This window comes from Rhipicephalus microplus, chromosome X (genome assembly GCF_043290135.1).
Source record: "Rhipicephalus microplus isolate Deutch F79 chromosome X, USDA_Rmic, whole genome shotgun sequence".
NCBI classification, from domain to species: domain Eukaryota; kingdom Metazoa; phylum Arthropoda; class Arachnida; order Ixodida; family Ixodidae; genus Rhipicephalus; species Rhipicephalus microplus.
In genome coordinates, this window is record NC_134710.1 from 54,474,050 (window position 1) to 54,501,647 (window position 27,598).

General features: G+C 43.5%; 2 protein-coding genes across 2 annotated transcripts in view; one reads left to right on the top strand and one right to left on the bottom strand.

Moving 5' to 3' along the window:
- Positions 1 to 27,598, top strand: part of LOC119176057 (NEDD8 ultimate buster 1) — a 61,229-nt gene that overhangs the window by 18,045 nt on the left and 15,586 nt on the right. Inside the window, exons 6-8 of the mRNA XM_037427171.2 lie at positions 2,655 to 2,841; positions 7,862 to 8,020; positions 10,452 to 10,748. Of these exons, the coding sequence (XP_037283068.2) occupies positions 2,655 to 2,841; positions 7,862 to 8,020; positions 10,452 to 10,748 (643 nt within the window). The remainder of the gene's footprint in view (positions 1 to 2,654; positions 2,842 to 7,861; positions 8,021 to 10,451; positions 10,749 to 27,598) is intronic.
- Positions 25,448 to 26,479, bottom strand: LOC142776859 (protein GVQW3-like). Its single transcript, XM_075881201.1, has one exon. It carries the CDS (start codon positions 26,477 to 26,479, stop codon positions 25,691 to 25,693), a length of 789 nt encoding a protein of 262 aa, XP_075737316.1. The 3' UTR covers positions 25,448 to 25,690.

Here is a 27,598-nt window from a genome sequence, read left to right on the forward strand (position 1 = left end):
GCAAGCGGGGGTGTTGCACATTGGTGTTGCACATTGGTACATCTCAAATTCTGTCAGACTAACCTTTATTAATATCTTTATATTCTTGAAAGAGTGGATAAATCATAATTGATGTGCCAACATTGCGAAATGCATGCGACATGCTGCCTGCGTGTCCCTGCTGTATTGCAGTGAAGCACATCTTTTTCGTAGGTTCACATTTGTGTCTATTACAATTATGCCTTCTATTTTTTTGTGCTGGCAGAAGCGAGGCTGGGGTTCTTAACTGTCACTGTTTAGTATCGCTACACTGCACTGCCTTATGGCTCCCAAGGGCTGTCGTTTTCGTGGATTTGTGGCAAAACTGGAGTTGAGAATTGGTGCGTGCACCCAAAGTTTTCGAATTAACTGGACTGGTGCCATCGGCTACTTCAAGTTATCCACTCAAACTTGCATTGAAAAATATGGGGCATCAAAAATTCTTTGAATTTAGCAGGTTTTTGAAATAACGGAGTTCAAAATGAGGGTTTTACTATAATTTTATAGTGAGGGTGGGGTTTGTTGACCGTATGTAACAGTTTACCACTATCCCCATCCTCGCAACTTGCAATTACATTCTTTTGTGCAAGACTGATCCATTCTTCCTGTAAACATCTGTATACATGTCATACTATTCATCATCACCGCTGCCAGTGGCACATGTCAACCTGCAATGGGACTTGGAAGTTTATTTCCAGCAAATGTGCTGCTGTCATCGAGCATCTCTAGTATTTTTGCAAAGAGCAGATTCCTTGCTCTGGCTGACCCCTATACATTCATTGATGGGCACAATAGACTAGGACTGACAGGGTCAGACACACAGAATCGCTGGGGAGTTTGCTTGTATCGGTAATGTCAAAAGCTCGGATCCCTAACGCCAAGTATGCTTGGTAGCCACCATTGCTGTCGGGTTCACCAGCTGAAGTGAAGCGAAAACAAATGAAGTTATGGCAGTTGTAATTTGCTTGATTTCCTTTGTCATACCTGCCAACTTTACTGATTTGCTTGAGAGACCCCCAGTTTCTAAGCTGGCTTCCCCATAAGTTGCCTGAACGCAATTTTGAAAAGGGAACTAGTGCATCAGTATGATCGCAAGACCACCGCCATGTTACCGTGTCTCCTTAGTAACTACATAGGACACAGCTGCTATTGTGCTACAGTTGTTCTAAAGTATGGCCATGCTCTGCAAGTACCTGGTGCTCACCAGTGTTGTACTGCATCAGGATGACTGACGGATAGTAGTGAAACGCAGTTAGTGCATTTTGAAGCAGTTTTATTTATACATTTTAAACCTTCTGACTGGTTATGTGTGAATTGAAAGTGCTGCCAGATTACTATAGCAACTAGCTTATTGTACAGAACGCAAATGGTGACAGCTCTTAATGCGCTCTACACATGTTGTTGACTTTTCATGCTTAGTAGATCTTGTTTTTTTTTTCTTTTGTTATATGGATGTTAGCGACAATGAGTGCTTAGAACTTGTCATTAAAGGGGCCCTTTAACACTATTCTACCCCCCATGTTTTATTCGTGAGTTGTGTAGGTTGAAGTACAGACAGACTAATGCAGAAAAAAACGGTAGTGATAATTGCTCGTAGTCTGAAGTTATTGGACTTCGAAAATTCAAAATACAAGGAAAAAAAACTGCCGACCCTTAACTCGATTTTTACGGGGTCACTTGACCACATTTCATTCGCTCATGACGTCTGAAGGCTGGCACAATGAAACAAGCTGGAAGCACTTGCGTAGTGCAAGCTCACACCCCATTGTTGCTTGTCATTTTTTTTTTTCACAGTAATGTTGACCTTGTTGCCACAGTAACAAACGTGGTGCCTGACGCCTGATTTGTCAGAATGTGAGCGGAAGCTACTGTGTCGAAGCGAGGTATATTTCGCTGTTTTTTACAACACTCCGAGTCACTCTCTCATCTTATTCTGAGAAAGGAACCCATGGAATGACCAGGACAGTGAAGTACTGTTGATTTTTTGCTTTTTGTTCGGTGAGCTGCCCGACAAAAATTGATGGTGCACTGCAGCCCTTCAACAGCACACGTGCAAAGGCAGCTCGCAAGCTCCCAAAAGCAACAAGATGGAAGAAAGAGAGAGAGGTCTTTCGTATGGACATCTGACCTGCACAAGCCAAAAATCCAGTGGTGAAATGGCAGCCAGCGTCTCTGTCGTGATTTTAGCCACAGTAGTCTTTTTTTTTATTGTGGCCGCGTCTGTTTAGGGTTCGATAAAAAAGCACAGAGAAGAAAAATGAAACAGATTAGTAACCTCAGCTTTATTTCTACACCACGATCGCTTCTAACGTTACATTTATCTAATCATATGCCGGCAACTTTCCAGCGTCATTTCCGCCTGCGAAGTTCTGGCAAGAGCCACTATGTGGTGATGCGGTCGGCAGCGATGTAGCGACTTTACTGCGTGATTAAAATACTAAATCATTTGATATCGGCACTTAGACCTATGCTAAAATTATCTCCAGCTCTCGGTCTACGCAAACCAAAAATAAAAAGTAGGTGCTTCAATAGAGCCCCTTTAATTTACAATGGTGTGTGCAAGCAGGTGCATTGTTTGTTTCAACATTTGAGCCCTGTTGTGAACAGCCTTTGAATGCGGAAATGCCTTCTTGTAGGACCTGCAATTCTGAGCTGCTGACAAATGTGGACAACTATGCATTGCTGTGCCTTGACATTGCCTGGTGCTACCTCTCATTGAGAAGTGTTGACCAACTGTTCGACGCTGAGGCACGACTCAAGGAATGTGAAAATGGGTTTCGTCGTTCCTATGGCGAGAACCTGGAACGCCTCACTGCAATCAAGGCACATTATTTAGAAGCAGAGCTTTACTAACAACTCTGTCTTTATGCATGCACCATTTTGCCGTCACATCTGCTTTACTGACAGTAAATCTGCGATATTAAAGTGAAATTCTTGTGCCAGAATTGCTGCATGTAGAAGCACTGTTTTAGTGAGGCATGAATGAACAACACCCTGGAAAATGTTAGATTATTGACATTTTTGTACTGGCCCTACCTTTTAACAAACGTTTTTCTTCTACTTTGCATCTATTTAGATTATCCTAAAAATTTGTTGGTTCAGTTTTTTCAACCATGGCAAGACAACTAGTTTGAATGATCCACAAGTTCATGCACTAATTTGTAATTACTATAACAAACTTTCTCCTTACATAGAAATGAGTTCCCTATATACAGAAATTTTTTACAAAGGTATATTCCTAACATTATATCTATTGCACAACTACCTTATTTACTCTATTCTACCGCGCCCTCGATTGTAACGCGCACCCGGTTTCCACGGCGAAAAAAAAAGTAAGACATCGATTGCAACGCGCACCCATTTTTCTCATTGGCCCGCACGATCACACCACTAGGGAAAACGACTCTTTTCGGGAGCGTCTTCCGTTCAAATATTAGGTACAGGAGAAGCTTGTGCCTAACTGACGTGCAATGGAGCATTGCCGTCACTCTAGTTTTACTATGGCCCGATGTCAGCACGGGAACTTGCTTCGCCCCCTTCTTCTTGACGGTTGTGGTGCCAGGCATGTCGAAGTAAAGAGGCGTCTGATCGGCATTCCCGATTTGCCCAAGCAGGTAGCCGTTGTGCCGCAAGTTTAGGACGAACCTCTGAAAACTGTGAAGCTTTTCTTCGTACTCCTCCAGCAACTTTTGGCATATGCCCATTCGCCTTCCAAGGGAAAAGCCTTTCCTCTTCATAAAGTTAGTTAGCCAGCACCTGTTCGCTTTAAACTGGCTCGGCATTAGCCCTTTTTCTAAGGCTAACTGCATAGCCTTAGAGCAGTTCTGTCGTCACGGGCGGCTGTGCCGCTCACTGCTCAATCTCATACTCGCCGAGCAGCTCTTCAATTTGCGGAAACCGACCCTGCTGTGGTCCATTGAAGTTTTTACGTGAATCTTTGCTGTTGACAATATTCTGCTTTTGTTTCCGCCAGTCCCGCACGCACGTTTCGGGAACTCCGAACGACCGCGATGCGGCCCGATTTCCGTCCGTTTCGGCACACGCGATGACTTTTCTTTTAAAAGCGGCATCGTGGTGCACTCGTCGAGTTTTTGGAGTCGGCCCTTCCATGCCGTCGATGCTAATGCACTACCAGATGACGAACTTCTCAGCACATGTACGAAGTGCTGCACATGAGAAACACAGGCACAAATGGCCGACGTGCCATGCCGATGCACGTAGGGGGCGGCCATTTTCAAAATGCCGATGGCAATAGAATGACCGTATTCATTTTTTTTCGTACTCAATTCTAACGCGCATGCAATTTATGAATTCGCTTAACCGGAAAAAAGGTGCACGTTAGATTCGAGTAATTACGGTATTTTTTCATTTTCTAATTAACAATATCTCGCAGCATCCAGGTTCGTTATATCGAGGTTTGAGTGTTTTAGTGTTGTTGTGCAATGTCTTTTGCCAGATATTTGTTGGGGGGTTAATGCATTCTTGGTCTGCTTATTTTTCTTTTTGTAGGTTATATTGTCAGAAAAAAAATTGATGTCTGGCATTTGCAGAGTCCACTTGCCTCATGTATATAAGAGTTACATGAAGGCTAATTTATTTTCAGTTTATTTATCCTTCTCGTCTTGAGAAGGATAAATAACAGAGCATCAGGAGCGATGGAATAAATAGGAGGAGATATGAAGTGTGGCCATAGTTAAAAGGATGAAATTGAAAAATAAGGGGCTATAACAATCGTTTTTATTGACAAGTTTTGGTATCTCAAAGATGAATGTGTTGAGACACCTTAATATCTGTTCTCTACCGTTCTCCCTGAGACTACCACACAAGGTACAATTAGAAGAAATGCATGCAGCACTCTTGGTCAGCTAAGCAACAGCATCACACCCTATGTTTGTGCTTTGCTGTGAGCAAGTTTTGCTGTCATGATACTGTTGATGACACCAGACTTGGCATCTTGAGTTACTTGCATCAAGTTAAAATAACCATAACTATTTTCTGACCAATGGTAGTTTTTGAGCGGCCATGGCACCAAGTTTTTAAATTTGTATACACTGCATATTATGTATTCTGCTTGCATCCCAAAGCAAGCTCGGCCAATTTCAGTCTTTGTGGTATGAATTTGTATTTAAGCTTTTCTTTTAATGCAAATGAGTTCTGCGGAAACCCGCAAGGTGGAGGAAAAGTTGAGAAAGGAAAAAAAGACAACCACCCGTTTTGTAGCACGAAGCCACAAGGAAATCTTCGTGCTACAAAATGGGTGGGTGTCTTCTTTCCCTTTTTTAAGCTTTTTTTTTTACCTTTTGTAGGACAGTGAATAGGCTTTTTCACCTGTTGGTCACGTCCCAGTGTGCTGCCCAGTTGCACTATACTATGTGGGTTATGTGGTCACTGCCCTGAGCCGTCTAGGCTCTCTTGTGACCTTCCCTATATGCAAGATGTCTTGTATTCTCAGCACAGGTTGAGGACACACAGGATAGGGTAAAATTAAAATAAATCAAAAAAATTTTTTTTTTTGCTTGCTGGGAGCAGTGAGGCCTTGAATCATAGTATCCAGTTCCCCATACATTTTAGCACGTTTTGAGCCAGAAGGACCAGGTTTTCAAGACCAACTGATGAGCCGCCAACAAACCGTGTGCCAACCGAGCTATCTGCTTAAAGTTAATTTTTAAGAAAATTGAAGCTGGGGGCAGTTCTTTGAGAATAGTAAGCTTTTATAAAAGTATTCTGGCTATGCTAAAGTGCATGATGCTGTTTTTCTATACAATGTGTGGCATTTACAGAGTCCACTTGCCTCATGTATATGAGAGTTACATGAAGGCTAATTTATTTTCAGTTTAGTTGCACATTTGTAGATTTTTGATGTCAAAAAGTAATATTGTGGTAATAAATTAGAGAATTTTTTTTATAAAGCATGGTATACTTGAAAATGTACACACTTTGACTACTAATATAAACGAGACTGGGAGCGCACATGCAAGGGCATCAGCAGTAAGCTTTGCCTTGATTCTGTATCATTGCTGGGACAAAATTTATCGTTTAATTACTATGCCTATGCTTCAATTGATGTGTAGCTTCTACATACAGTGATTACGAATAACTGTGCCTGCATGAAATGTGGAGGAACTATGATAATTGCAGAGAACATAATGGATTGTGTTCCTTGGAATATAAACCCTTGGAACCATTATAACTGTCAAAAAAGCCTGTATAGCCAGAGTACACGTTCTCAAGGCTGTTTGGCATATCAAGGAGTTGAGATTGACGGCCATCGATCATATTTCGCCTACAAAGACTGAAGATATGGCAAAACAGCCTGAGGAACAAAAAAAACAAACAAAAGAAGTGGAAAGCTGATTGGTGTGATGATTATGTGGCAGGTTGCTAATAAATCAGTTGTTCTGTACGTCTTTTTGAAAAAAAAATTGAACTAAACTTTTTTCTCTGCGACTATAAATGTCATAGTCATTTTTTTATTTTTTTTAGTTGCATTTGCCCTATTATCTAAGGAACTTGATAAAACATAAGGTTGGCTTTCTACTAAATAATCTGAATCTCATTACGAAGCTACTGAACTAGAACTGACACACTCTAGGTGAAATAGCTCTAATTTTTTGGCAGTCTCATTATAAAAAATGCCCGAAAGCAAGTGCTTTGCAATAAGAATTGCAAAAATGTCAACATTTGGTATACTACTGTAATCCTAGTTATATTACAAGGAGTGACGCCGCCTAATAAATTGAGGCAAACACTAGTACTTTTACATGTGGTAGTTTCAAAAAAGGGTCTTAAAGGGACACTAAAGTCAAATAATTTACGTCAGAGTGAATGCTCAGTGTATGACAATGTCTAAAACTACAATATAATCAACAGCAGTGCCCTACTTACAGAGAAATTAAGCTAAAGGCATGAGAGCACATGCGCTACGCGTAGGACATTCGCAAATTTATCTTGATAACGTGAGAGGTACCGCCTACAATTAACCACTAATAATCCAACTAGCTTCACTAAATAAAGAACCTTTTATGAATCAAGAAACGTAATAAAATGCTGCTTCTTTGTCTCTGTTTGGGTCGTGGAAAAAATAACCGGTGGACATTACTATGGGGAATGTTGCGAGTGGTTAAAAAATTTTTGCCTGGTTAAACTGGACAGGCCGTGCCATCTAGCAGGGCCCTATTCAACCAAGCACGTCTGCCATTTCGGAGGCCATGGCAGGAAATTGTTCAATAGCCGTTGTTGCTGCTGTGGCTCCTGCTACTTTCATTCTGCTGCTACTGGTGTTGGCGGCTGCGCAGTAAAGCCGGGCAACGTTGTGCATGGCAACAGTGGCGTGAGACGTTCCGCTTGAGGCTGGTAATTTGAAGTGCGGTAACCCGATGCGGACCACTAAAACATCATTTTATTTCCAAATAATTATTTCCTTGGCACAAAAGTAACACTTACTAGTTTCTGGACCGCTATTTCACTAATCAACCTTGACTTACTAGTTGCCTTTAGTGTCCCTTTAAAGAAGCCTTAAAATACATGAAAGGTATAGGTATAGAGGTATAGATACCTTGTGCCCTTAAGGGTATCTTCATTCATGTAATAATTTGCATAACTTTTCTCATGTATTGGAGACTGCGCGTAAGTAAAGAATTATAGAAATGAAATTACCTTGAGCAGGGCAGGCCTACATAGGGATGGGATTACGTCATTTGGTGGTAATAGTAATATTGGTAGTATGTATGTTGAGGCTGGCAAGAAGGCTTTCTTAGCTTATCGGGGCTTCAAAAATGTAATTTCAGAATATCTTTTGCTTTGAACATTTTTTGCTAATTAGGTGTGATCATTTTGTCTCTAGGGTGGCTCAAACAAAGAGGCAGCACTCTTCTGCCGATTACATCTTCTGCAAGGTATTGTGGCCTTTCATCAGGAGCATTACCCTCAGGCACGACAGTATCTACAGAAGGCAGCTACTCTCATTTCACAGCTCAAGCTTCACGATTCGAAATTGGCGCAGGTATGCTCACTGTAGAGTCTCTGGGATCATTGATGTTGTGTGTGTAGTTTTCTTTTCTATAATTCTTTACTTACACGCTAAACTAGCTCCCGTGCTTTTTGACTGGCTCATCTTTGAATGGAGGGAGTACTGCAGCATACTTTGGTAGCAATAGTGTAGCAATGCCACCCCAGTGCACTTAAAACTATAGTGGCTAGCAAGGTTTTTCTAGTGTCATGAACGAGGCGGAAAAGCTGAAAGATTTTACGTTACAGCTATCACAGAATGCAACAGCTCGCTGGCGCGTGGCATTTACGTGTTCGAGTCTGCACTCTCGGGTGTTTCTTGTTGAAACCATACTTTGTGGGAACAGTACAAACTCGCTGCGATCGTCGCACAGGGTGCTGATAAATGGTAAATGAAGGAAAAAACAATGAAGAAAAAACAGGGAAAAAAAAACAAGCCTAAAAAATCTGAGGTGGCTTTGTAGTGAGCTAGTGTTAAAATTTCAATGGGCTCATGCGCAGACACCTGCTTGTTTTGCTGACTCCTAATCGCAGACTACTTAGCCAAATCCACATGGAGTTTCGTATGTGAAGTGGGCGATTCTGATGATCCATGACATAAACACCTGCAGAAAAGAACGACCCTGCAGGATATGCTGAATGCCCTAGACAACAATATGCTTGTTTTCGGGGAGTGTGATGACCCCTTTTCGCTGTGCGAATCAAGAGCTATGAAATTGCTGCAGGGAAACGGTCAGTAATGTAAGCTTATTGACTTTTGGCACTAAAATGCGTTTTAGCCAATTTCCTGTTTTTTCTGTTGCATTCTCGTGCGAACGCCCCGCCGCGGTGGTCTAGTGGCTAAGGTACTCGGCTGCGGACCCGCAGGTTGCGGGATCGAATCCCGGCTGCGGCGGCTGCATTTCTGATGGAGGCGGAAATGTTGTAGGCCCGTGTGCTCAGATTTGAATGCACGTTAAAGAACCCCAGGTGGTTGAAATTTCCGGAGTCCTCCACTACGGCGTCTCTCATAATCATATGGTGGTTTTGGGACGTTAAACCCCACATATCAATCATATCAATCATCATTCTCGTGCGAACGACATTTCTGCATTTTTTACTTTCCTCGTCAATTTTCTTAGCCAGTTTCAACTGAACGCCGACTGAAGATAGAATAAAGTCAGCGTTGCGAATGGGGATCAAGACGTGGAGCAATTGAATAGGGAGTGGTGGAGAGCATGGTACGAGGAGGGGGAGTGATTGCCTAGGCAGCTAAGAAGCCTTCGTCCTTGTTGCTCCGGCCTCTTGTCATGTGCATGCTCTGCTCCTCAAGGGTACTGAGCTAAGCTCTAAAAATTATTTTTTAATGCCATTCGTTATCACTGAATTTCTCTTCATTTTAAATATACAACATGTCATTCTCCATCTGGTCAATGGCACATCTGATGTCCTGCATTTATCAATTGACTCCTCAAGTGTGACCTTGCGATAGTGGGAGGCACCTAGACTGATCATTTCACCAGTCCACCCTGCCACGTGTGAAATTTTCTATAATGCTTGAAACATGTGATGAGACTTGTTGCCACTAACTTGATGAGTAAAACAGCATCATATGAAAATGTATTCATAATTTGACTGAAACCAGTGTTAATTTGACTGAAACCAGCATGTAAGGTGTTGTGCAACTAAGCTTGAGGCTGTGGACTTGATTTCCAGCCTTTCCGGCTGCATTTCTATAGGGGCGAAATGCAAAGAATCCGCTTGTGCTTAGCTTTAGGTAGACTATGAAGAACCTCTAGGGGGTCATAGTTAATCTTAAGTCAATCACTATGCCATACTTTGCATAACCAAGCCAAGCAAACCTTTCACTCGTGATAACTAACCTTACAAGCATCAGATCTCTTTTCTTTTCATTGATTGTAATGAACCGAAATTATTACATTGTTTGTGCAACTGAAAGTAACACCAAAGATTTGAATCACTGTAGCGTGAAAATTTATTGCAGCTTTAGTTAGCAGCATGAAGTTAAATTTGGATGCTATATAGCTCTGATCTCTTGACATAGGCAGGTGCAGTGTGAACCATGAAATTATTGGAATGTATTGAAAACGGCATAGTGGGTTATAACGGAGTGCCGTATGGTGGGGGCTCCAGATTAATTTTTACCACTGGCGATTCTTTATATGCCTGTCGATTCAGTAACTTGCAACTGCTATTCTATGCTTTCCTCATGGGAATGTCACTGCCGTGGTCCCGAAATAACTCGTTGCGTGCTCAGCCACAGAATGCCATGCCTACAATGGCCACTGAGGGAGTAGCCCCTTGATTCCTGGGCTTGTGAGCAGTTTCTTTTGATGATCCTTTAAGTTTTGGCATTATTTTATTTTAACCATACTGTGCATTGCATTTTTGGTTAGCCTTGCTGCATAATTTATGTTCCTTTTTAGGTCATGGCGATGGGTTTCTCGGAATCTGATTCCCGCTTGGCACTGCGTTCAGTTAGAGGTGACGTGGATCTTGCAGTGCAGCACATCATTACGCGGCAAGATGAGAAGAAAGCGCAACAGGAAAAAGAACAGGAAAAGAGGAAGCTGGAGCTTCGGAAACGCAGGTTGGGAAAGACTTGCACCGGAGAGTGGGTTAGTGTGGAGAACTACGATGCATTGAAGGCAATGGGCTTCCCTGCAACTAATGCACGCCATGCTCTGCAACGGGCCAACAATGACATAAATGTTGCAATTCAGGTGAGTTGCAAGGTTTTCTTTTTCTTTACAGTAATGTTATAGAGAGCTGTCGGCAAGAATTGTCCCCGAGTCCACATTTCGAGGAGGGAACCTATGGTCCTTTTGTCAAAGTATTTACTCCAGGTACCACTGTTGATCTTGGTTCAGGCACAGGCTCTGTTTTAATTATTTTATGTCTCTTTATAATAAAGGTTGATCTTTGGTTTTAGCCTTCCCCTGTAGTATATCTGTCTTCTCTACAATACGAGTTAGTTTTCCGTGATTGAAGGAGTCAACACATACAGGTTTCGGTGAACATTTCCCACGAGTTGGATATAGACACGTGTCAATGAAATTTTTTAGGTGGAAAAGTGCTGTCCGCTAACCAGCTGTTTCTGGCTTCACAGAGGTTTCCAGTGTATGCTGCCTGCAAATTTAATATTCATTTCTGTTGCTCAGAAAGAGCACTTGCTGGGGCGTGGATTTGGACACCATAAGTTCAACCTTTTTGCTGTCACTGACATACTAGTATGTTTTCGAGTTGGCTCCCCACAGTGGCGTGACCCTTTGCTGAAGAGTATAGTCACTTCGTGCACGCTACCCTTTTAGCTGAGCGATCATGCAGTGCTTGTGTGATACAGTAGAATCTCGATGATACGATTACGATTGATGCGAATTTCGCTATGATACAAATTTTAAGGTTGCTTCGGATGGACTACATTATGTAAAATACGCCGTAATTCAGTGTTCTACGAATGGTCTCCCTGGAAACTGCGGATGATACGAACACTCAATTGACCACTGCACGCGAGCGGCGCAACGCGGCTTTTGTGGGGGAGGAAGGCCCGTCCACACTTGGCCTTGAAAAGAGCGATTGTGGCAAAACTCGCCGGAATTTCCATTGCTTGGCTGTTAAAAAAGTGGCCAGAAAATCATGCCGTGAAACTGACGCGAAAAAACTCGTCTCAGACCAGTTTTGCCACCATGCAATAGCGGATCACCTTCCTGCTATGGCTTTGGCTACACCGGCTGCACTAGCTCTCAAACCACAGGATGTAAACAACCAGCCGTACATTCAACATGGTGGCAAAAGCGTGGCATCGGCAGTGGCTAGCGTTGGTTCAATTGCGAACTACCCACACAGCACGATAAAGCTCGCGCTCTTGAAAAAAGCGCGTTCATGAAGAGCCTGGTTTGAATTGTGATTGCTGCGAACACCGGAAGTAGAAGGTGCAGCAGCAGCAAGTCGGCATGCCCTAGCGTCTCTTGCTTTTGCACTGCCGGCTGAATCCGTCGCCACCGCTGCTAGTGTGTCCGCTCATTTCGTTTCTTGTGACATATCCCCTGAAACAACGTTTGTAAAGGTGTAAACTGTTTCTTTTCAGTGCTTTGCATGCATAACTAGGACTCTGTACGAATTTTAATGCTTGGGAACCAATTCTCAAGTGGCGGCAGTGGCAGAACAATTGTGAACAAATGTGAACGGGTGCAGACATGGTTTTGCGGCTATTCTGGCGTTTTCGCTTGAATTTCCCAGTGTGAATTCTCCAAGGACTGATTTTTTTGCTTGTCGACTTTGCTGCACCTTTTTCTACATGCTTAAGCGGCAACGCAAGGGAATTTTCAATAAGTTTTGTCACTTGCGCTCCCTTTGATGCCAAGTGTGAACGCGCCTTATGGTGCCAGCAGCAGCAGTGAGGAAACCGTGGCACTTTATTGATAGGCGGTGAAAGCAGGAAAGTTCAAAAGATGATCAACTTTTTTTCTTCAAGTAGTAGACTTCATTAAAGTTCTTGTTCATCTTCATGATCACCTTGAACTTGTTTTTGGTTCATACGAATTCGGGTGATATGAACATTTTGTGTGCTTTCTTCAAATTGGTGTCATCGAAATTCGACTGTATTGGTTGCAAGGGTTGTTCTGCCAGCTGCCACAGGTTGGCAGGGTTCTTTTTGGCATACTGTTGGTGTGTCTGCTACATCACCTCAAGTTTAGGAGTGTGCACTGTTGCCTCTCCAATATACAAAAATATGACGTGATTCCCGCTTTTGCACACTTGCTTCTTTTAGCAGCAAATGAAGTTGTATTCTTTTTCCATTCATATCTGTCATCTCGACTGCGACATGCTACTTCTATGCGTTTCAAATTTCCCTGATATTTGTGAAACCAAGCCGACAATGGAGGTGCTTTGCAGCTGGAAACACCTGACAGCAAACGAGTTAAAAAAGATAAGACTAGGACCAGGCAATCTTTATTCTCTGTGTTTATGATGTGTAGTTGGAGACTAGATTAATAACGAAAAAATTGTCATGACTAAGCAAATAATACGCATAATTTAATGGCAAAGTTTGTGTATGTGATATCGTAGCAGTGAAGAGCACGCATGTTTTGTAATTTAGAAAGTTTTGAATATCTAAATTCGTTTTGAAGTCCACAACAGTAGTTATGATCCAAACAAGTCAGTGCCATCTCGATTGCTTGGTGCAATTTCGACGGGTCTCGACAAAAAAAATTTGTGTTCACCAACTGTTGTGGGGAGAACAATTGGCCATTACGGCCATAACAAAATGTAAGAGCAAATTTTGAGATACAGTTCCTCTTTTTAAGGGAACAAATGGTGGTGGTGGGGAAGAACTTTATTATAAAAGAGAGTGTATGAGCCCCCGAAAGGGCCTTACAGACTAGGTGACATCATCAGTCCAGGGCGTCATTGGACAATACCGCTGCTTTTGCTCGGGCAATCAGGACCTGTTGGGCCCCAAGGTCCGAACAGTTAAGCAGCGTCACCTCCCAGTCTTCGGGTAGGGTTGGGGAGGAGAGAAATGGCTGTTTAGCTGGCAGGCCCACAGCATGTGGTAGACATCGGCTGTCTGCCCACAGTTCTTGAACCGGCTGGTGACTGTAAAGTCAAAATATTGTAATATCGCCAAGAATAGCAACGTGTTTGTTTGGAGCCAGTGTAAAATTCTTTCTCCCGTCCTATTCAGACACTGGGCAGGGGGTGCATACCGGCGATGCTGGGAGCGATATTATTGCACAATATCCTTGTATGTGAGCAACAATGGTTGCGCGGTCCAGCTGCGTCTGGGGTCTCATTCTCTCAGAAATTCTTGATGACCTGGGGTCCATCCCCCGCATTTTGGGGTGGGTTCGGTGAACCTCGTGCTGGTGAAATTTCTCCTGCCAATTAGCGGGTGCAAGCTATTGGTGGGTGCAAGCGAATCGGTAATGATTACATAAAAAAAGCGTAGTGCGAAAGCTTATGCTACAGTGACCTCTTCCGCCTCTGTTGAGTTGCGAGCCTCAAAGAAAAGGCCATCCACCTGCATTTTCTTATGGAATACTGCTGCCGTATAGTATCCCCTCAGTCTGGGTCCGGCGACCTCCACATAGTAAACCCCTGTGTTAGTGCCATACCGCGTTTCCAGCACCTGAACATGCAGTGCGCTTCCCGTCTTTCCTGGTACAGCTCCGAGTCCATGTTTTTCGGTAGAGGCTGTGCAAAAAGTTTGTGTCTCCAAATCTCCGGCATTCTGAGCGTGTCCTGTTTCAAGGTCGTGTTGTATGTAGAGACGAGCGAGGAGGTGCTACCCTGAAGGCGTCTGTGCAAGTCGAGTGTATTGGTTTTCTAGATGGGCTTCGATAAGCTCCTGCAGCGAGTTGATCACACCAAGTGTGGTGAAACACGCATCGGATGTGGTGATTGGGAGACACAGAGCCTGTTTGGTGGCTTTCCGTATTATTGCATCTATGCGTTTGGTATCTTGTTTCGCAAGCCGTAGACAGGGAATGGAATACAGGACTCTGCTGGTGACGAAGGCCTGGGAAAGCTGAAGTGCATCCCTACCCGGCAGTCCTCCACGCTTATTTGAGACGTGGTGAATCATGTGTCCCACTAGTTCACTGGTCTTTTAAAGTTTGGCGATAGTTGTATCAATTTTGAGGCGACTGTGAATGTACTAGCCAAGGATTCCGATTTCTTCTGCCTCGCGAATAGGTGCCCCTGAGAGGGTCAGGCAGATGCGTGTTTTGTATTTTAGGTTGGTTTTGATATGGACAAATTCAGATTTAGGTAGGGCTCACTGGAGCCCGCATGCTCACGTATATGAGTCAAGAGGGAAGGCAGCCTGTTCGACTACTGGCCTCAATTTCTCCCAAGTTTCCCTGTGTGCTTCATATTGAAATATCGACGCCATACATTGCATATTAGATGCCCAAGATCCGAGCCAGTTCTCTCAGAACGTACACCAAGGCGATGTCAAAAAGTAGCCGTGAAAAAACCGCTCCTTGTGCTGTGCCCTCGTGCCCATGTGGTAGGGACCGTATTCGTCGTCTTCAATGCGGCCTCACTATGAGACAAATCTCGTATGTAGGAAAAGGTCCTCTCAGCGCAGTTTGTGGTGTTAAGATTAGCTAGGATAGCACTCTGTTTTACATTGTTGAAGGTGCCTTACAGGTCTAGGGTAAGGACGACCTTATCATTGCGGCGCGTAGTTTCAGGCTGTATTACTTCACAGTGAAGTTGTAGTGAAATGTTTTAGGCTGATTTGTGTGGTCGGAAGCCATACACTGTGTCAGCAAAGGCACCTGTGCATTTTCGAACCACGGTTTCCAAAAGCTCTCCTGTGTAGGATGTAAAAGAAATGGTACAGCTGTAACAAGTGTGGGTCTATCGCAGGAATTGCTTCGGAGGTGTGTAAATTGCGGGTGTGCTGTTTCTGCAACTGTTGAGGTTGGTTGGCCCATCTGGCATACCCCTCAGTGTGGAGAGTGTAGAATGTTTGTTACAGGTGGAAGGTGTGCCAGTTAGTGATTTTTGCTTGCGCCTGTCTTCGCTTAGCTGCACGGGCAGTGAGAGTGAGCCTGAGGATGCAGTGAGCACTGCCCCATGTTTTCCCACTGTCACTAGTCCCGTTAATTAGGGTGGCAAGAGCTGACGTATCGGCCCCTCAAAGTGCACCACGAAAGCACAGACAATTTAGAATTGGTCCCTTTTAGTGCGCCAGCGAACGCTGGCTGTGGTCCAAAGAATGAGGCAGAGCTCAGAGTTGTATTGAAAACAAAAATATTCTCTTGGATAAGGCAGAAGAATCGGCACACTAGCATGCACACTTTGCAATAATCTTATACACTACGTCGCCAATCACAAGATACTCAAAACAATGGACACAAACAACAGCATGTGCTACAATGCAATCTTATGCATTAACTAACCAAGACACTTATAGACTAAAGTATTAGTCAAACCTGTTCAGTCCTAAGCTCTTGGAACAAAGCTTGAATGCTTCTTTTCAAGAAAACACTCACTTAAAGTCCAGCGCCAGTTGTCGTTCCATTGCGCCCGACGTTTCTCTTTCGAGAACTCTCGCGGGGTCAACTGACCGCGCTTCAATAACAAAACTTCTTTGCCGGTGACACGTCGGCCACTCGTGTGCAGCTACTACAGAACAGGTCTTCGCCCTTGGGCGGTAAACACACTCTTCTTTACGCCGGCTTTTGTCGCGTCTGCTCTGCGCCCCGATTTCGTGTAGCGGTTAGAATTCGGAGGCGTGCGTTTTGTTGAGTGCTAGTTTGACACCCACATGGCTTGCTTCGTATTTCAAACCAAAGTAAGATCGGGGGACGTTTCTCTGTGAACAGAGTTGCCAATTCGCGATGGCATACCTGCCAACTCTGCCGATTTTCCCGTAAAATCTACAAATTTCAACCGCGCTTACGGTTTTACGAATATTGCCTGAAATTTGACGAAAAATATATCATTGCTGATGAAAAAATAAAATTTGTGAAATAGTGTGGCCTCCCCGATTGACTATAGCGCATTGCCATAGCTAGTCGCAGAAGTCACAAAAACGGCGTTGTGCTATGTTCCGCCACCGCGAGAGAACGATATGTATTGGTGTTATGATCACATACAATGCGGGAGACTCCCGGATTATGACTGTTTCTTGTGTTTGTACGGTTGCCGTGAAAATCGTCTGGAAATTGAAATTTGTGTGCGAGTTCTGGCCAAATTGAAAAAAAAGCAGGTCAGTCCGTTTCGGGCTTTTTGCGAGCCCACCGCATTTTATTATAAATGAATTTGAGAGGCATTCATCAAAACATACAGTAGAGTCTCAGTGATGTGAAACTGCAGCAGATACGAATTCGTGAAATTCCCCAGCCTAATTCATGTGTCCAATTTACCGAAATTCGAATCTTCCAAACACTTTTACTAATCATGGCGTGTGATATGAACTTTAATACCGAAACCTTAAACGAAGGTCGTTCGAGAGCAGCGTGCTCGAAGCTTCGTAAGTACGTGTGCGACCAGTGCATGCGCTGTCTTCTACAGTGCGTGTGGTTGTTGTTGCCACAACCGCTGTGGATGAAACCGCGGTCGTTTGACACAATCACGTATGGCGACGACGTTACTGGCAGAACTTTGAAAGTGTGCGCACGGCCAACGCTTGACCAGTCAAGGCAACGCTGTTTTGAAAAACCGAGGCAGTTTCAATCATAGATAGCGTAAAGCAACTTAGTAGTTTTGAAGGCACGTGGATTGAAAACAAAACTACCATTTGCCACAACCGGCACGCACAAAACTGCGGTCGCGGCGATGTGATAGCGATCTATAAGCTCCTAGGGCTCATGGCTGACGCAGCGGTAGGTTAAAGGTGGTAAAGACGTAGAAAAGGCTAGAAGGGTTTTTGCGTTCTTGTCCAAAGAATCTAGTAGCAAGCAAAGCCAAAGCTTTGACCCGCGCTTTTGCAACAGTCAACTGCATCGTCCTGTCCGTTAACGTATGAAGACACGCAAGTTGTTTTTACGGAAATAGATTTTTTTGCTAGTTGTTTTGATGACTCAAAATTTTGGGAGCATTTGCGCTCCCACTTTGAGACTCTTGCCTTAGTGGGAAAACCTACCCTAGTGTGTTCAGCAATTGCAAGCCATTATGAGACTGCAACACCGATGTTTACGCTTGTGTTTGCAACCCATCCTCTTGTTTTTGGCATTGTTTTTTTGTTTGTTTCCTTTTTCTTTTGGTGCCGAAAATGGGGGAAAATAATTCAGTGCATCGATTTGACTTATGGCGGCAAAACATGATTATGCTTGTCACTAAAGGCAACTTCATCACAGCTACAAATTTTTAAAAAAAGTCTGTAACCCCCCCGCTCCCTTCCTCTCTCCGGGGTTTGTCGAATTTCTCTGTTGCTAGGTAGGCAGGTATGGTATAATTCGGACTTGAGGGACTCCGATATTTCATCTTCGTATACAGAGGTCATTCCACGGCATACCTCCCCATTTTGCCCTGCCGTGGTGGTTTAGTGACTAAGGTGCTCGGCTGCTGACCCGCAGGTCGCAGGATCGAATCTCGGCTGCGGCGGCTGCATTTCCGATGGAGGCGAAAATGTTGTAGGCCCGTGTGCTCAGATTTGGGTGCATGTTTAAGAACCCCAGGTGGTCGAAATTTTTGGAGCCCTCCACTACGGCGTCTCGCATAATCATATGTGGGTTTTGGGACGTTAAACCACACATATCAATCAATCAAATACCTCCCCATTCGCTTTCAGATGACCTCTAAATGTGTAGGACACCGCTCCCACTCGCAAGTCAGTCCTTGATGAGTTGATTGGCGACACGCATGATCTGGGTTGTACCCACCAACACATTTTGTTCCCAAACAGTTCACACATTCAAGTCCCCGGCAGAGACTCCAGTGACGTGGCCGGCAATTGTGGTGCCAGCGTCCTCGTGGTGGAACACTTTCCGAATGTCTAGCATAGTACCTTGCTTGAGCACAATTACTGTATTTACTCGCATAAATCTCGCACTCGGATAATTCTCGCTCTCCCCACATCGCCCAACAAAAATACAATGTTTTTTTTTTTTCGAGTAATTATCACACTTCCGAAAATTGCCGCAATAATGTGTGCTCGTTGCAGCCGTTGATGATGAAAGCGTGCGCCATTTGCGCTACCTCTTAAGCATCAATCGTACTATTATTGCACGGAGATTTAAGCCAAGCCAAAGCGGCAAGTGCGCGTTGCGGCATGTTTTGTATGTTGTGTCGGTAATCTTGTCACGTTATGGGGCAATACTGAAGCTACACGGCTACTTCAAGTTGAAAGTGATAGATCATGCACTAAACAACTGCAAGAGCGCCGCTGGTAGGCCCTTCGGAGTCAACGAGTTTTGTGTTCGCTACTGATGACGGCTGCTGAAAGCCACCAAGACGCGTTGGGCCTGCCGTGTGCATAAGACTGGGATCAATGCCATCAGCCCAATACTGACATCTTACTCTTACCTTTTGAGGGCTCCTGTTGAGTGACGAATGCTACCGCTACGCCCGCAACGCCCACAAGCTTTGCGTATGGTATTCTAATTTTCGACTATTTGCTTGCACTTTTTGTGTCTTAAATAAATCTTGCCTTGTGTTGAACCTTTGCTTTGATTGTTGAGATAAATTTTTAGCAGTACTTCTCAAAGCTTGTTGTTAGTTGCTGGTGTGAGAATCCCGATTTGCGGCCACTTCGTTTTCTTTTTCGCTCTGTATGTTTTCATAGAAAGTTTTCCCCGCGTCATTCTCGCACCCCCCAACTTTGCATCGGTTTTCCGCCCGAAAAGTGCGAGGATTGTGCGAGTAAATACGGTATCATGTCTTCGAAGCGCACACAAGGCGTCCGAGCCGGTCGCCGTTGTGCGTGCGTGTTGTGTTAGACGAAGGTAGAGTGCTGGCGTCCTGACGAAGGCGAATCAATGTTTGGAAGCATTAATTTTCAGTAGGGGCATCGTCTTCGGCTGCGAATACTTTAATTTTGGCCCACTGTATTGATGTGGGGTGGTATCTGGTGATCTTCTGAGCCGCCATCGCCAGGAGACTCCGCCAAGCAGCCGCGCTGCGTCTCCCGCAATGTCGGCTTAGCGCCGCAACCGTGGGGGCGAGATCTTCAAGTTGGCATGGAAATACCAAAATGGTCTATGCTTTTCGGATGCCAATGTTCTGCATCCTAATAGTGCAAGCATATTCACAGCAGGAGCATATGCAATACTTATGGCTGTTAAACACATTAAACAATTAAAACTATTAAAGGCAGTAATTTACACCAATTCCTTAAGCATTCTAAAAGCTCTCAATCTCTTAAAGACAAATTCTATCGATGTCTCGCTTTATGCACAGTGTACACTCTCAAACATGTTGTACTCTGCTCGGTGACAGGGCACAGTGATATCCAAGGTAATATGATAGGCGGACCAGCTAGATCTGTCCACGACAACACTGCCAATACATCCATAGCTATCCCTGCACTTGACCTCAAACCATTACTTTAAATGACAGCTCGGAGCTTATTGGCAAAGCAAATGGGATAGCCACACAGAAAAACACGTTATCAAGCCTCGCCTTGTTCATTGGCTGACAGTGTCGAGGTCACGCCATATAGACCTAATTTACAAGGTTAAGATTAGGACACACATACAGTATACATTGATATCTTTTGTCTGGTGGGGATCAACAGTTCTGCTAGAAATGTGGTGAACCACTTGCCATTCTCCACATTTTAATCTAGTGCTAGGAATGGCACACTGTTAGTAAAAAGCACCTGCCGTCACTGTCGAGAGCAAATACCACTTCATCCATCGATGTTCATCGGTCGGGATCCCCTTTTCAAATATCAGTACTATTCGCATTCTTGAAGGTTGTTCATAGTTTTCACGGGATCTACCCTTGTAATCTCTCGACATTTGTATAGTGGTTGCGGCTACAGGCGATACATTACAAAGAACTTGTCTCGCAGCCATTAGAGCCAAGGGCATTGAAGATATTCATGCTGTATCATCTCTCTATATCTTCATTATCAGAACTGTTAGCCGCTCAAACCGAGGTGCGCTAAATCAATATCATTTTATCATGCACCAACTCGCCCAGTCAGCAGTACTTGTCGAGCTCATTTTCACTTTGCACATTTCATATCCCTCTCATTATTTTAATACCTTTATGTTTTACTTGCCTTTAGCGCAAGGAATTTTAGGTCACTATACAACCAGTCAACATACCTATAGCCCACATATTTTGTCTGATGTACTGGCACCCTTTGGCCATCACATGGCCCTTGTGCCAATAAACGCCATATATCATCCTCATCATGAGTGCTACACGGTTCCACTTGCTCTGCCTGTTTCATCCCAGATACCCCTTCATGCAATCGCGAAATGGTGCCTTCATGAGTGAGTGGGGAAATGTTTTCCCAATTTTTGAAAACACACTCATAGGTCAGTGCGATATGTGGATCCCACTTTTTGTTTGTAGACTACTGGCTTGATTTCAGTTAAGTTTGTGTGATACTATTTCTTTGTAGTTTATGTAAATAAACCAGTTTTCGCATCATCGTCAAAAGTACTATCACCGTTAAATGAAACCCGAACAGCGGCAAGCCTTTGCGATAGTGTAGTGCGTGCCATCCAGTTATCATCATTGACAGGCGCCCGCATCCTGTTCGGTAGCTTTCCGCATATATGCGTGCCTGTTCGTAGTGATAAGTGGACGGCGCGCACTATACTATCGTGAAGGCTTGCCGCTGTTCAAATTTCATTTGACGCTGATAGTACAGGTAGGCCTACAAAAGGTTAGTGTATTTGCATGGGGTGAGTGTGACACAAAGGATGTGCACTAGCAGGAAGGCCAGACATCCATGATAACATTAACAGCATTTAGAGTGCACATGCTCTCATCTGTACTGGTCTTGGGCCTATGGAATGTTTTAGTATCCTGCAGAGGGCTTTACCGGGTTAAGAGTATTGTTACATTGCGAGCTCAGAATGACGACAAAGGGACAGCCTCGTCATGTTAAGCCACGGCCACTCATTCCTTGGTGCCACGAGAGGGTATGGCTTGATTACTACCTGACAATGCATTTACCTTTGCACGCTTTCCTTTACAGTCAAAAGCCAGTTGGGAAAGTGGCCACTAGTTGTATAAGCATTTCTGGTCTTATTCCCTGATTAATAATTGGCATTAACATGGCTAATTTACTCATGATCCAACTGTGCCAATTGCACCATTTTGCTACAATTCTGTATCCCTGCTCCTTGCTGCGCACATTTAAGTGCAGCTTGCGCCAACTGTGCGAAATTTTACTAGTACACCTGTTTTACATGGTATCGGACGTTTATCGCCTAGAACTCTTCTTGGTCGCAACAAACGCAACTAGAGCCTTTTCATAATTCTGCCGATGCCCTCTACTCACTCCATTCCAGCAATGTGCATTTTGTCATTGTATTCAGCCTAACCAAAGTATCTGTGCCGCTGCATGTGTGTCTGTTTTTGAGAGTTTAGCATGCTATCGATAGTCTTTTATTTGTTAGGAAACTGGCGATAACTCGTAGAAAAGATTTTTTTCGTTCGAGAACCTCTTTGGGTACAGTGATGTAGCCACCGCGACCAACGGGCAACAGGTATCGGCACTGCACGCTCTCAATGGCCCATTCACACGAATTAAAACGGCCCATTCACACGAATTAAAATTTGACCATGCAAAATTTTGTTTGAGATTTTGCAAAAAAGTAGATGCCTATCATAAATTTAAGCCTAAATGTCTATGTAGAGCTCATTTGGCACGATGCTGCTTGCACATGTCCAAGTGCCTGCCGGGCGTCTTGATTGTTAAACAAACAGAATGCGGTGGATAGTCAGTGCACACCTAGGCTGGACTGAAAGGCTCGTTCTGCCAGTGCTCGGGCACCTTTCCAGTCTGTCCGTGCACACACAGAAACTGAGACGTGCAGTCAGCCACAAATAAAGAACAAGTGTTCTCACGCATTCTAAATCCCATCAAAACAATCAGTGCTGTCCTCGGTCGACAAAAAAGGAAAAACAAGTCTCTCCGTCTTGCAAATATTTACACCTGATTCCCTCCCGTGCTTGTCGAAAACTACGCTTGCTAGCGGGCTCAGCACAGCCGCTGTTTGTTCTGAAACTGTGCACTGACACCCCCCACCCCCACCCCCAAAAAAGCTGTAGCACTTCTCTCTCCTAACCAGTCTGTTGTCATCTGTCATCTTGCAGTGGTTCGGCCACTGTTGGAAGCATTCTGAGAAGGCCTCTTTGGAATGGAGTTTAGCTCAGCTGTCATTGCAGCCATAATGTCCTCCCTTGTCTGAAATCACTCTTTTTTCAATGTCCTCCCAACTTTTGAATTCGTTATCCTAAAGCACAAGTCATAGTAACTAATGGGGGACATCACCTACCTGAACTTTGATTGGCAGCACGCATGCCCATTTTCATACCCACCGACAGCCGAGGCCAACCACTTTATCACCACCTGCACGGATTTTGGTTTATCACAAATCGTCGCCTCACCCATGCTTGTTACTCACTTTTTTTCCCCTCATAGACATAGTGCTAACGTCATCTAAGACCCTCATGTCACCTGTATTGCACATGCCTGGCCTGAGCGACCACAATATTGTGCATTTCACGTTTGATTTGTTGCATGCACTATCAGCAAAATGCTCTAAGACTATTAGAGACTAGAACAAAGGTAACTACTCTGACATTAAGAATGAACTAAGCTCTTTCCTAGACACTTTCTTACCACATTATTTCGAGCACTCAGTAGAAACCAATTGGTCTTTGTTCCGAAATAAAGTGTCTGAACTGATTCATCTTTATATCCCTCTCTACTGGCTGTACTCCAATAACCAAGCCCCATGGTATAACGGATACCTAAATCGACTTTCTAACCAAAAAAAAAAAGAGGCTTTTCAGAATTGCGAAGTATTCACTTAAACTGATCCACTGGACAAAGTACAAGACAGCTTCTTCAGTGTATTCGCGAGGACTAAAGTCTACTAAATCCTTGTTCTTCTACGTGACCTTGCTGAACATCTTGAAGACTAACCGCAAACGCTTCTGGAGTATAATTAAACCAGCTAACACCAGTAAAGTGTTATTGCTTGCACCCACTGGAAATTCTGTTCCAGACTATCTATGTGCTACTGTACTAAACAATACATTCATTAAGTCGTTTTATTCAACTAATGATACCCAACGTCCTGAGCTTTAATCATACAATCATTTCTCAATGAATCCCATCTCGTTTGATTCGCATGGATTATCGATAACTTGAAACTAGCGCCTTCTCATGGTATTGATGGAATTAATAGCAAAGCACAATCTTATCATGATGGTGTACCACCTGAGGACTGGAGAACTGCTGCCATTATTCTAGTTCATAAAGGCAGTGATAAACATAGTCTATCTGTCGTCCCATATCTCTCACATGTATATCATGTAAAATAATGGAACATATAATCTTTTCTCATCTTGTTAATTTTATTGAGGATAATACTTTCTTCTCCTCAACTCAGCATGGCTTACATAAATATTTCTCTTGTGATACTCAACTAATTTTTTTTACTAACGATTTGAATTTTTCTTTGGACTCCGCTTCTTTAACCGACTGACTGCATATTTTTTGACTTTGCTAAAGTGTTCGATGAAGTTATCCATTCACTGCTTTTATATAAACTAAGTGTACTAAACATTGATCCCGCAGTTGACTGGATTCGTGCATTTCTTCTTTTCGTGTTCAGTTTGCTAGCACTAACGACGTTATTTCTAACACTATTCTAACACTGCACCGGTTGGTTACCGGGCTCCCCAAGGATCAGTACTTGGCCCTCTCTATTCCTAATCTATATAAATGACTTACCTACTACTGTTACTTTCACAATTAGTTTATTTGCTGATGATTGTGTAATTTATTGTAAATTATCTATTGACAAAAACATTCTGGAACTAAATAATAAAAACTGCAAGGCCATGAGGATTTCTTGGTCGAACGCAACTTGTCCAACTTACTTTCTTCATAGTCACCCCCTTGAAAGTGTAACATCTTACCTGTACTTGGGTATCCACATAACTAGCACTCTTTTCTGGAAATTACATACGGAACATATAACATCCAAGGCTAATAAAACACTGGGCTACCTACGAAGGAACTTTTTCCTTGCTCCATTGTCACTAAAATTATTACTATGTACCACATATATCCGACCTCAAATGGAATATGCTTCATATGTATGGGACTCTGATCAGGTAACGTTATCTCATATGTTAGAATTCATTGAGAACCTTGCAGCTCGTTTCATTTTGGCTAATTACCATCGTTCAGCTAGTATCACCCAAATGAAGGCATCTCTAAGCCTGATTCCCCTAGCGGCTTCCTGAAAATACAGTCACTTTTGTATCGTTCATAAAATATGTTATCACAATCCGATCTTTCGTTACCGTATAATCGAACTTGCTCTCTTCATTTCTCATCGTCGTAAGCACCAACAAAAGGTTAAAGTTTCCCCTTGCCACACAACAAGATATGCCCAATCATACCCAGGTGGTCAAAATTTCAGGAGCCCTCCTCTACGGCGTCTCTCATAATCATATGGTGGTTTTGAGACGTTAAACCCCACAAATCAATCAATCAATGCCCAATCATATCTCCCAAGAACTTCTGATGATTGGAATTCCCTGCCTGCATCTGTAACAAGCATCACTGACTCCACTAATTTCAAGCATATTCTGAAAGCAATTATTACCTGATTACCACCTCTTATGTTTTACTCAACAATTACTTTATTTTGCTGATTGCCTTCACCATTTATAAAAATAAAAATATTGCTCATTCTTTAGTTTTTATTACGATTTATGGTGTATTCATTCTTGTGCCTCATTCAGTTGCTATATTTGTATGATTTGTGCTTTGTATCTCATTTTTTATATGTTGTAGATTGCCTATTCCCCTCTGAAATGTACTCTGTACCCTGAGGGTAAAAATAAATAAATAAACAAACAAGCATCCAGAATCGTAGGAGGCCATATCAGGAGGGTAAGGAACCTGTTAAACTACGGAAGTCTGACTTTTGGCCAAAAATGCCTGAACCAAGTGTGGGGAATGTGCATTGTCGTGATGGGTGCACCAGTTTCCTGTTCACCACAACTCGGGTATTTTGCGCTGCTCAGCATCACGTAGGCAATAGGGGACATCCCTGTAGTACTCTTCGGTGGTTGTTTGACCCTGTGGTGCATACTCATGGTGTACCACACCGCGGAAGTCAAAGAAAGCACTCAGCATCACTTTGACGTTGCTGCGCACTTGGCGGACCTTCTTTGGTCTTGGTGACATGGAATGCTTCCGCTGTGATGACTGGGATTTGGTTTCCGGGTCGTACCCGTACACCCAAGACTCGTCGCCAGTAATAATGGTGTTCATGAAGTTAGGGTCGCTGCTTGTGAAATCCAGTATGTCCTGTGAGACTTTAACACAAAGTTGCTTTTGCTCCACCGTGAGCAGTTTCAGCACAAATTTCGCTGCAATTCTTTTCACGGCCAAATCTTCGGTCATAATGGAATGTGCAGAGAAAGTGCTGATGCCCACCTCTTCCACAATTTTTCGGATTGTCACACGTCGGTCCTGCATAGCCACAGCGTTCACTTCGACAATGACGAGGTCATTTCGGCATGTTGATGGCCTACCAGATCGTGGCTCGCTCTCCACCAACGTGTGGCCATCTTTAAACCGGTTGTACCACTCCTTAATCTGTGTGCGGCTCGTAGTGTCGTCACCGAAAGCAGTCTTCATGTTCCAAATGGTTTCGACTTGGCTATTGCCTAGTTTCTGGCAAAATTCGATGCAGTAGCACTGCTCCAGTCGCTCTGTGATTTTCTTTGCAATGAAAAACTGATGAGCACTGCACACTACCTCACTTGAACGATACATCCCAGTGACTGACGTTGTTGGCAGGCAGGGAAAAGTTCCCACGTGCGCACGAAGGTTCAAGGTCTGCTGATGCAAGCGCACTTCTTTCAAATCTGTAAAGTGCTCGCAAAAAAATAGTCTGATACTTTTCGAACAGATCTCTTGTATGATCTATTCTATGCAGTCACTACGCTTGCTTTTCCTATTACTAAGCTGGAACTCTTCACACTGTAAACAGATTGAAACATGTTCAGTTGTCTTGAAATCGCTGTTAATAGCACTATTTTTTGTATACAGCATAGAATGCCACTTAATTAATGAAATGAACCAGCTGATACTGAGTGCATACTATTCTGTGTGTGACACCTGCCGCATATTTCCTACACGAATGGATGACTGGACCTTAAAGGTCACTCTTTTCTTTGAAAAATATAATTTGACTGCTTACTGTACAGTTAGCATAGTATGATGTCATAGGGAGCTCGTAGCTATGTATTCAGTTAAAACAAGATGGTAAGTCACCAGTGTGCTCAAAGATGGGGTAAATCTGAGATGGAAACTCAATACAAGATGGAGAAATTTCGTAGAACCTGTGATGTTACGGGCATGTCATCATTGAGCTCTTTGTGCTGAGGTAGTGCCATTTTACTCATTTCTACTTGCTACTTTATGCACTAAACACTGTCTTTGCTTTGTGTTAAGAAAAGGTGACAGAACACTGGAAGGATTTCTGCATACTGTAAACTCCAAAATCATTTTTCAGAACACTGTCACTGTCTGGAATTCTGTCATGCTGCAGAGTTTTTGTTAGTGAGGTGTGTAGCCAACTGGCTATGGACGTCGCTTCTCTGCATAACAAAATCTGGGGCCTAATCTTTGATGCTGTGTAGATTCTTCCACACTCAACAGATATGGTGAGATAGTGGAGACAAATGTTACCTGCCGAGCAATACTTCAAGTCCCCAAAGTGTAAAGCTCTGGAAGTACAGTACAATTGCTTACCACTAAATTTCTATATACATCAAGTGTCCAGCAGCTAATGTTCAAAGGGTCATTGCACTGGCGCTAAAAGCACATTTGCAATACTTCATTTTATACTACTCTTGTGTGCGCCATCCCCCCCCTCCCACTCTTAGTGTG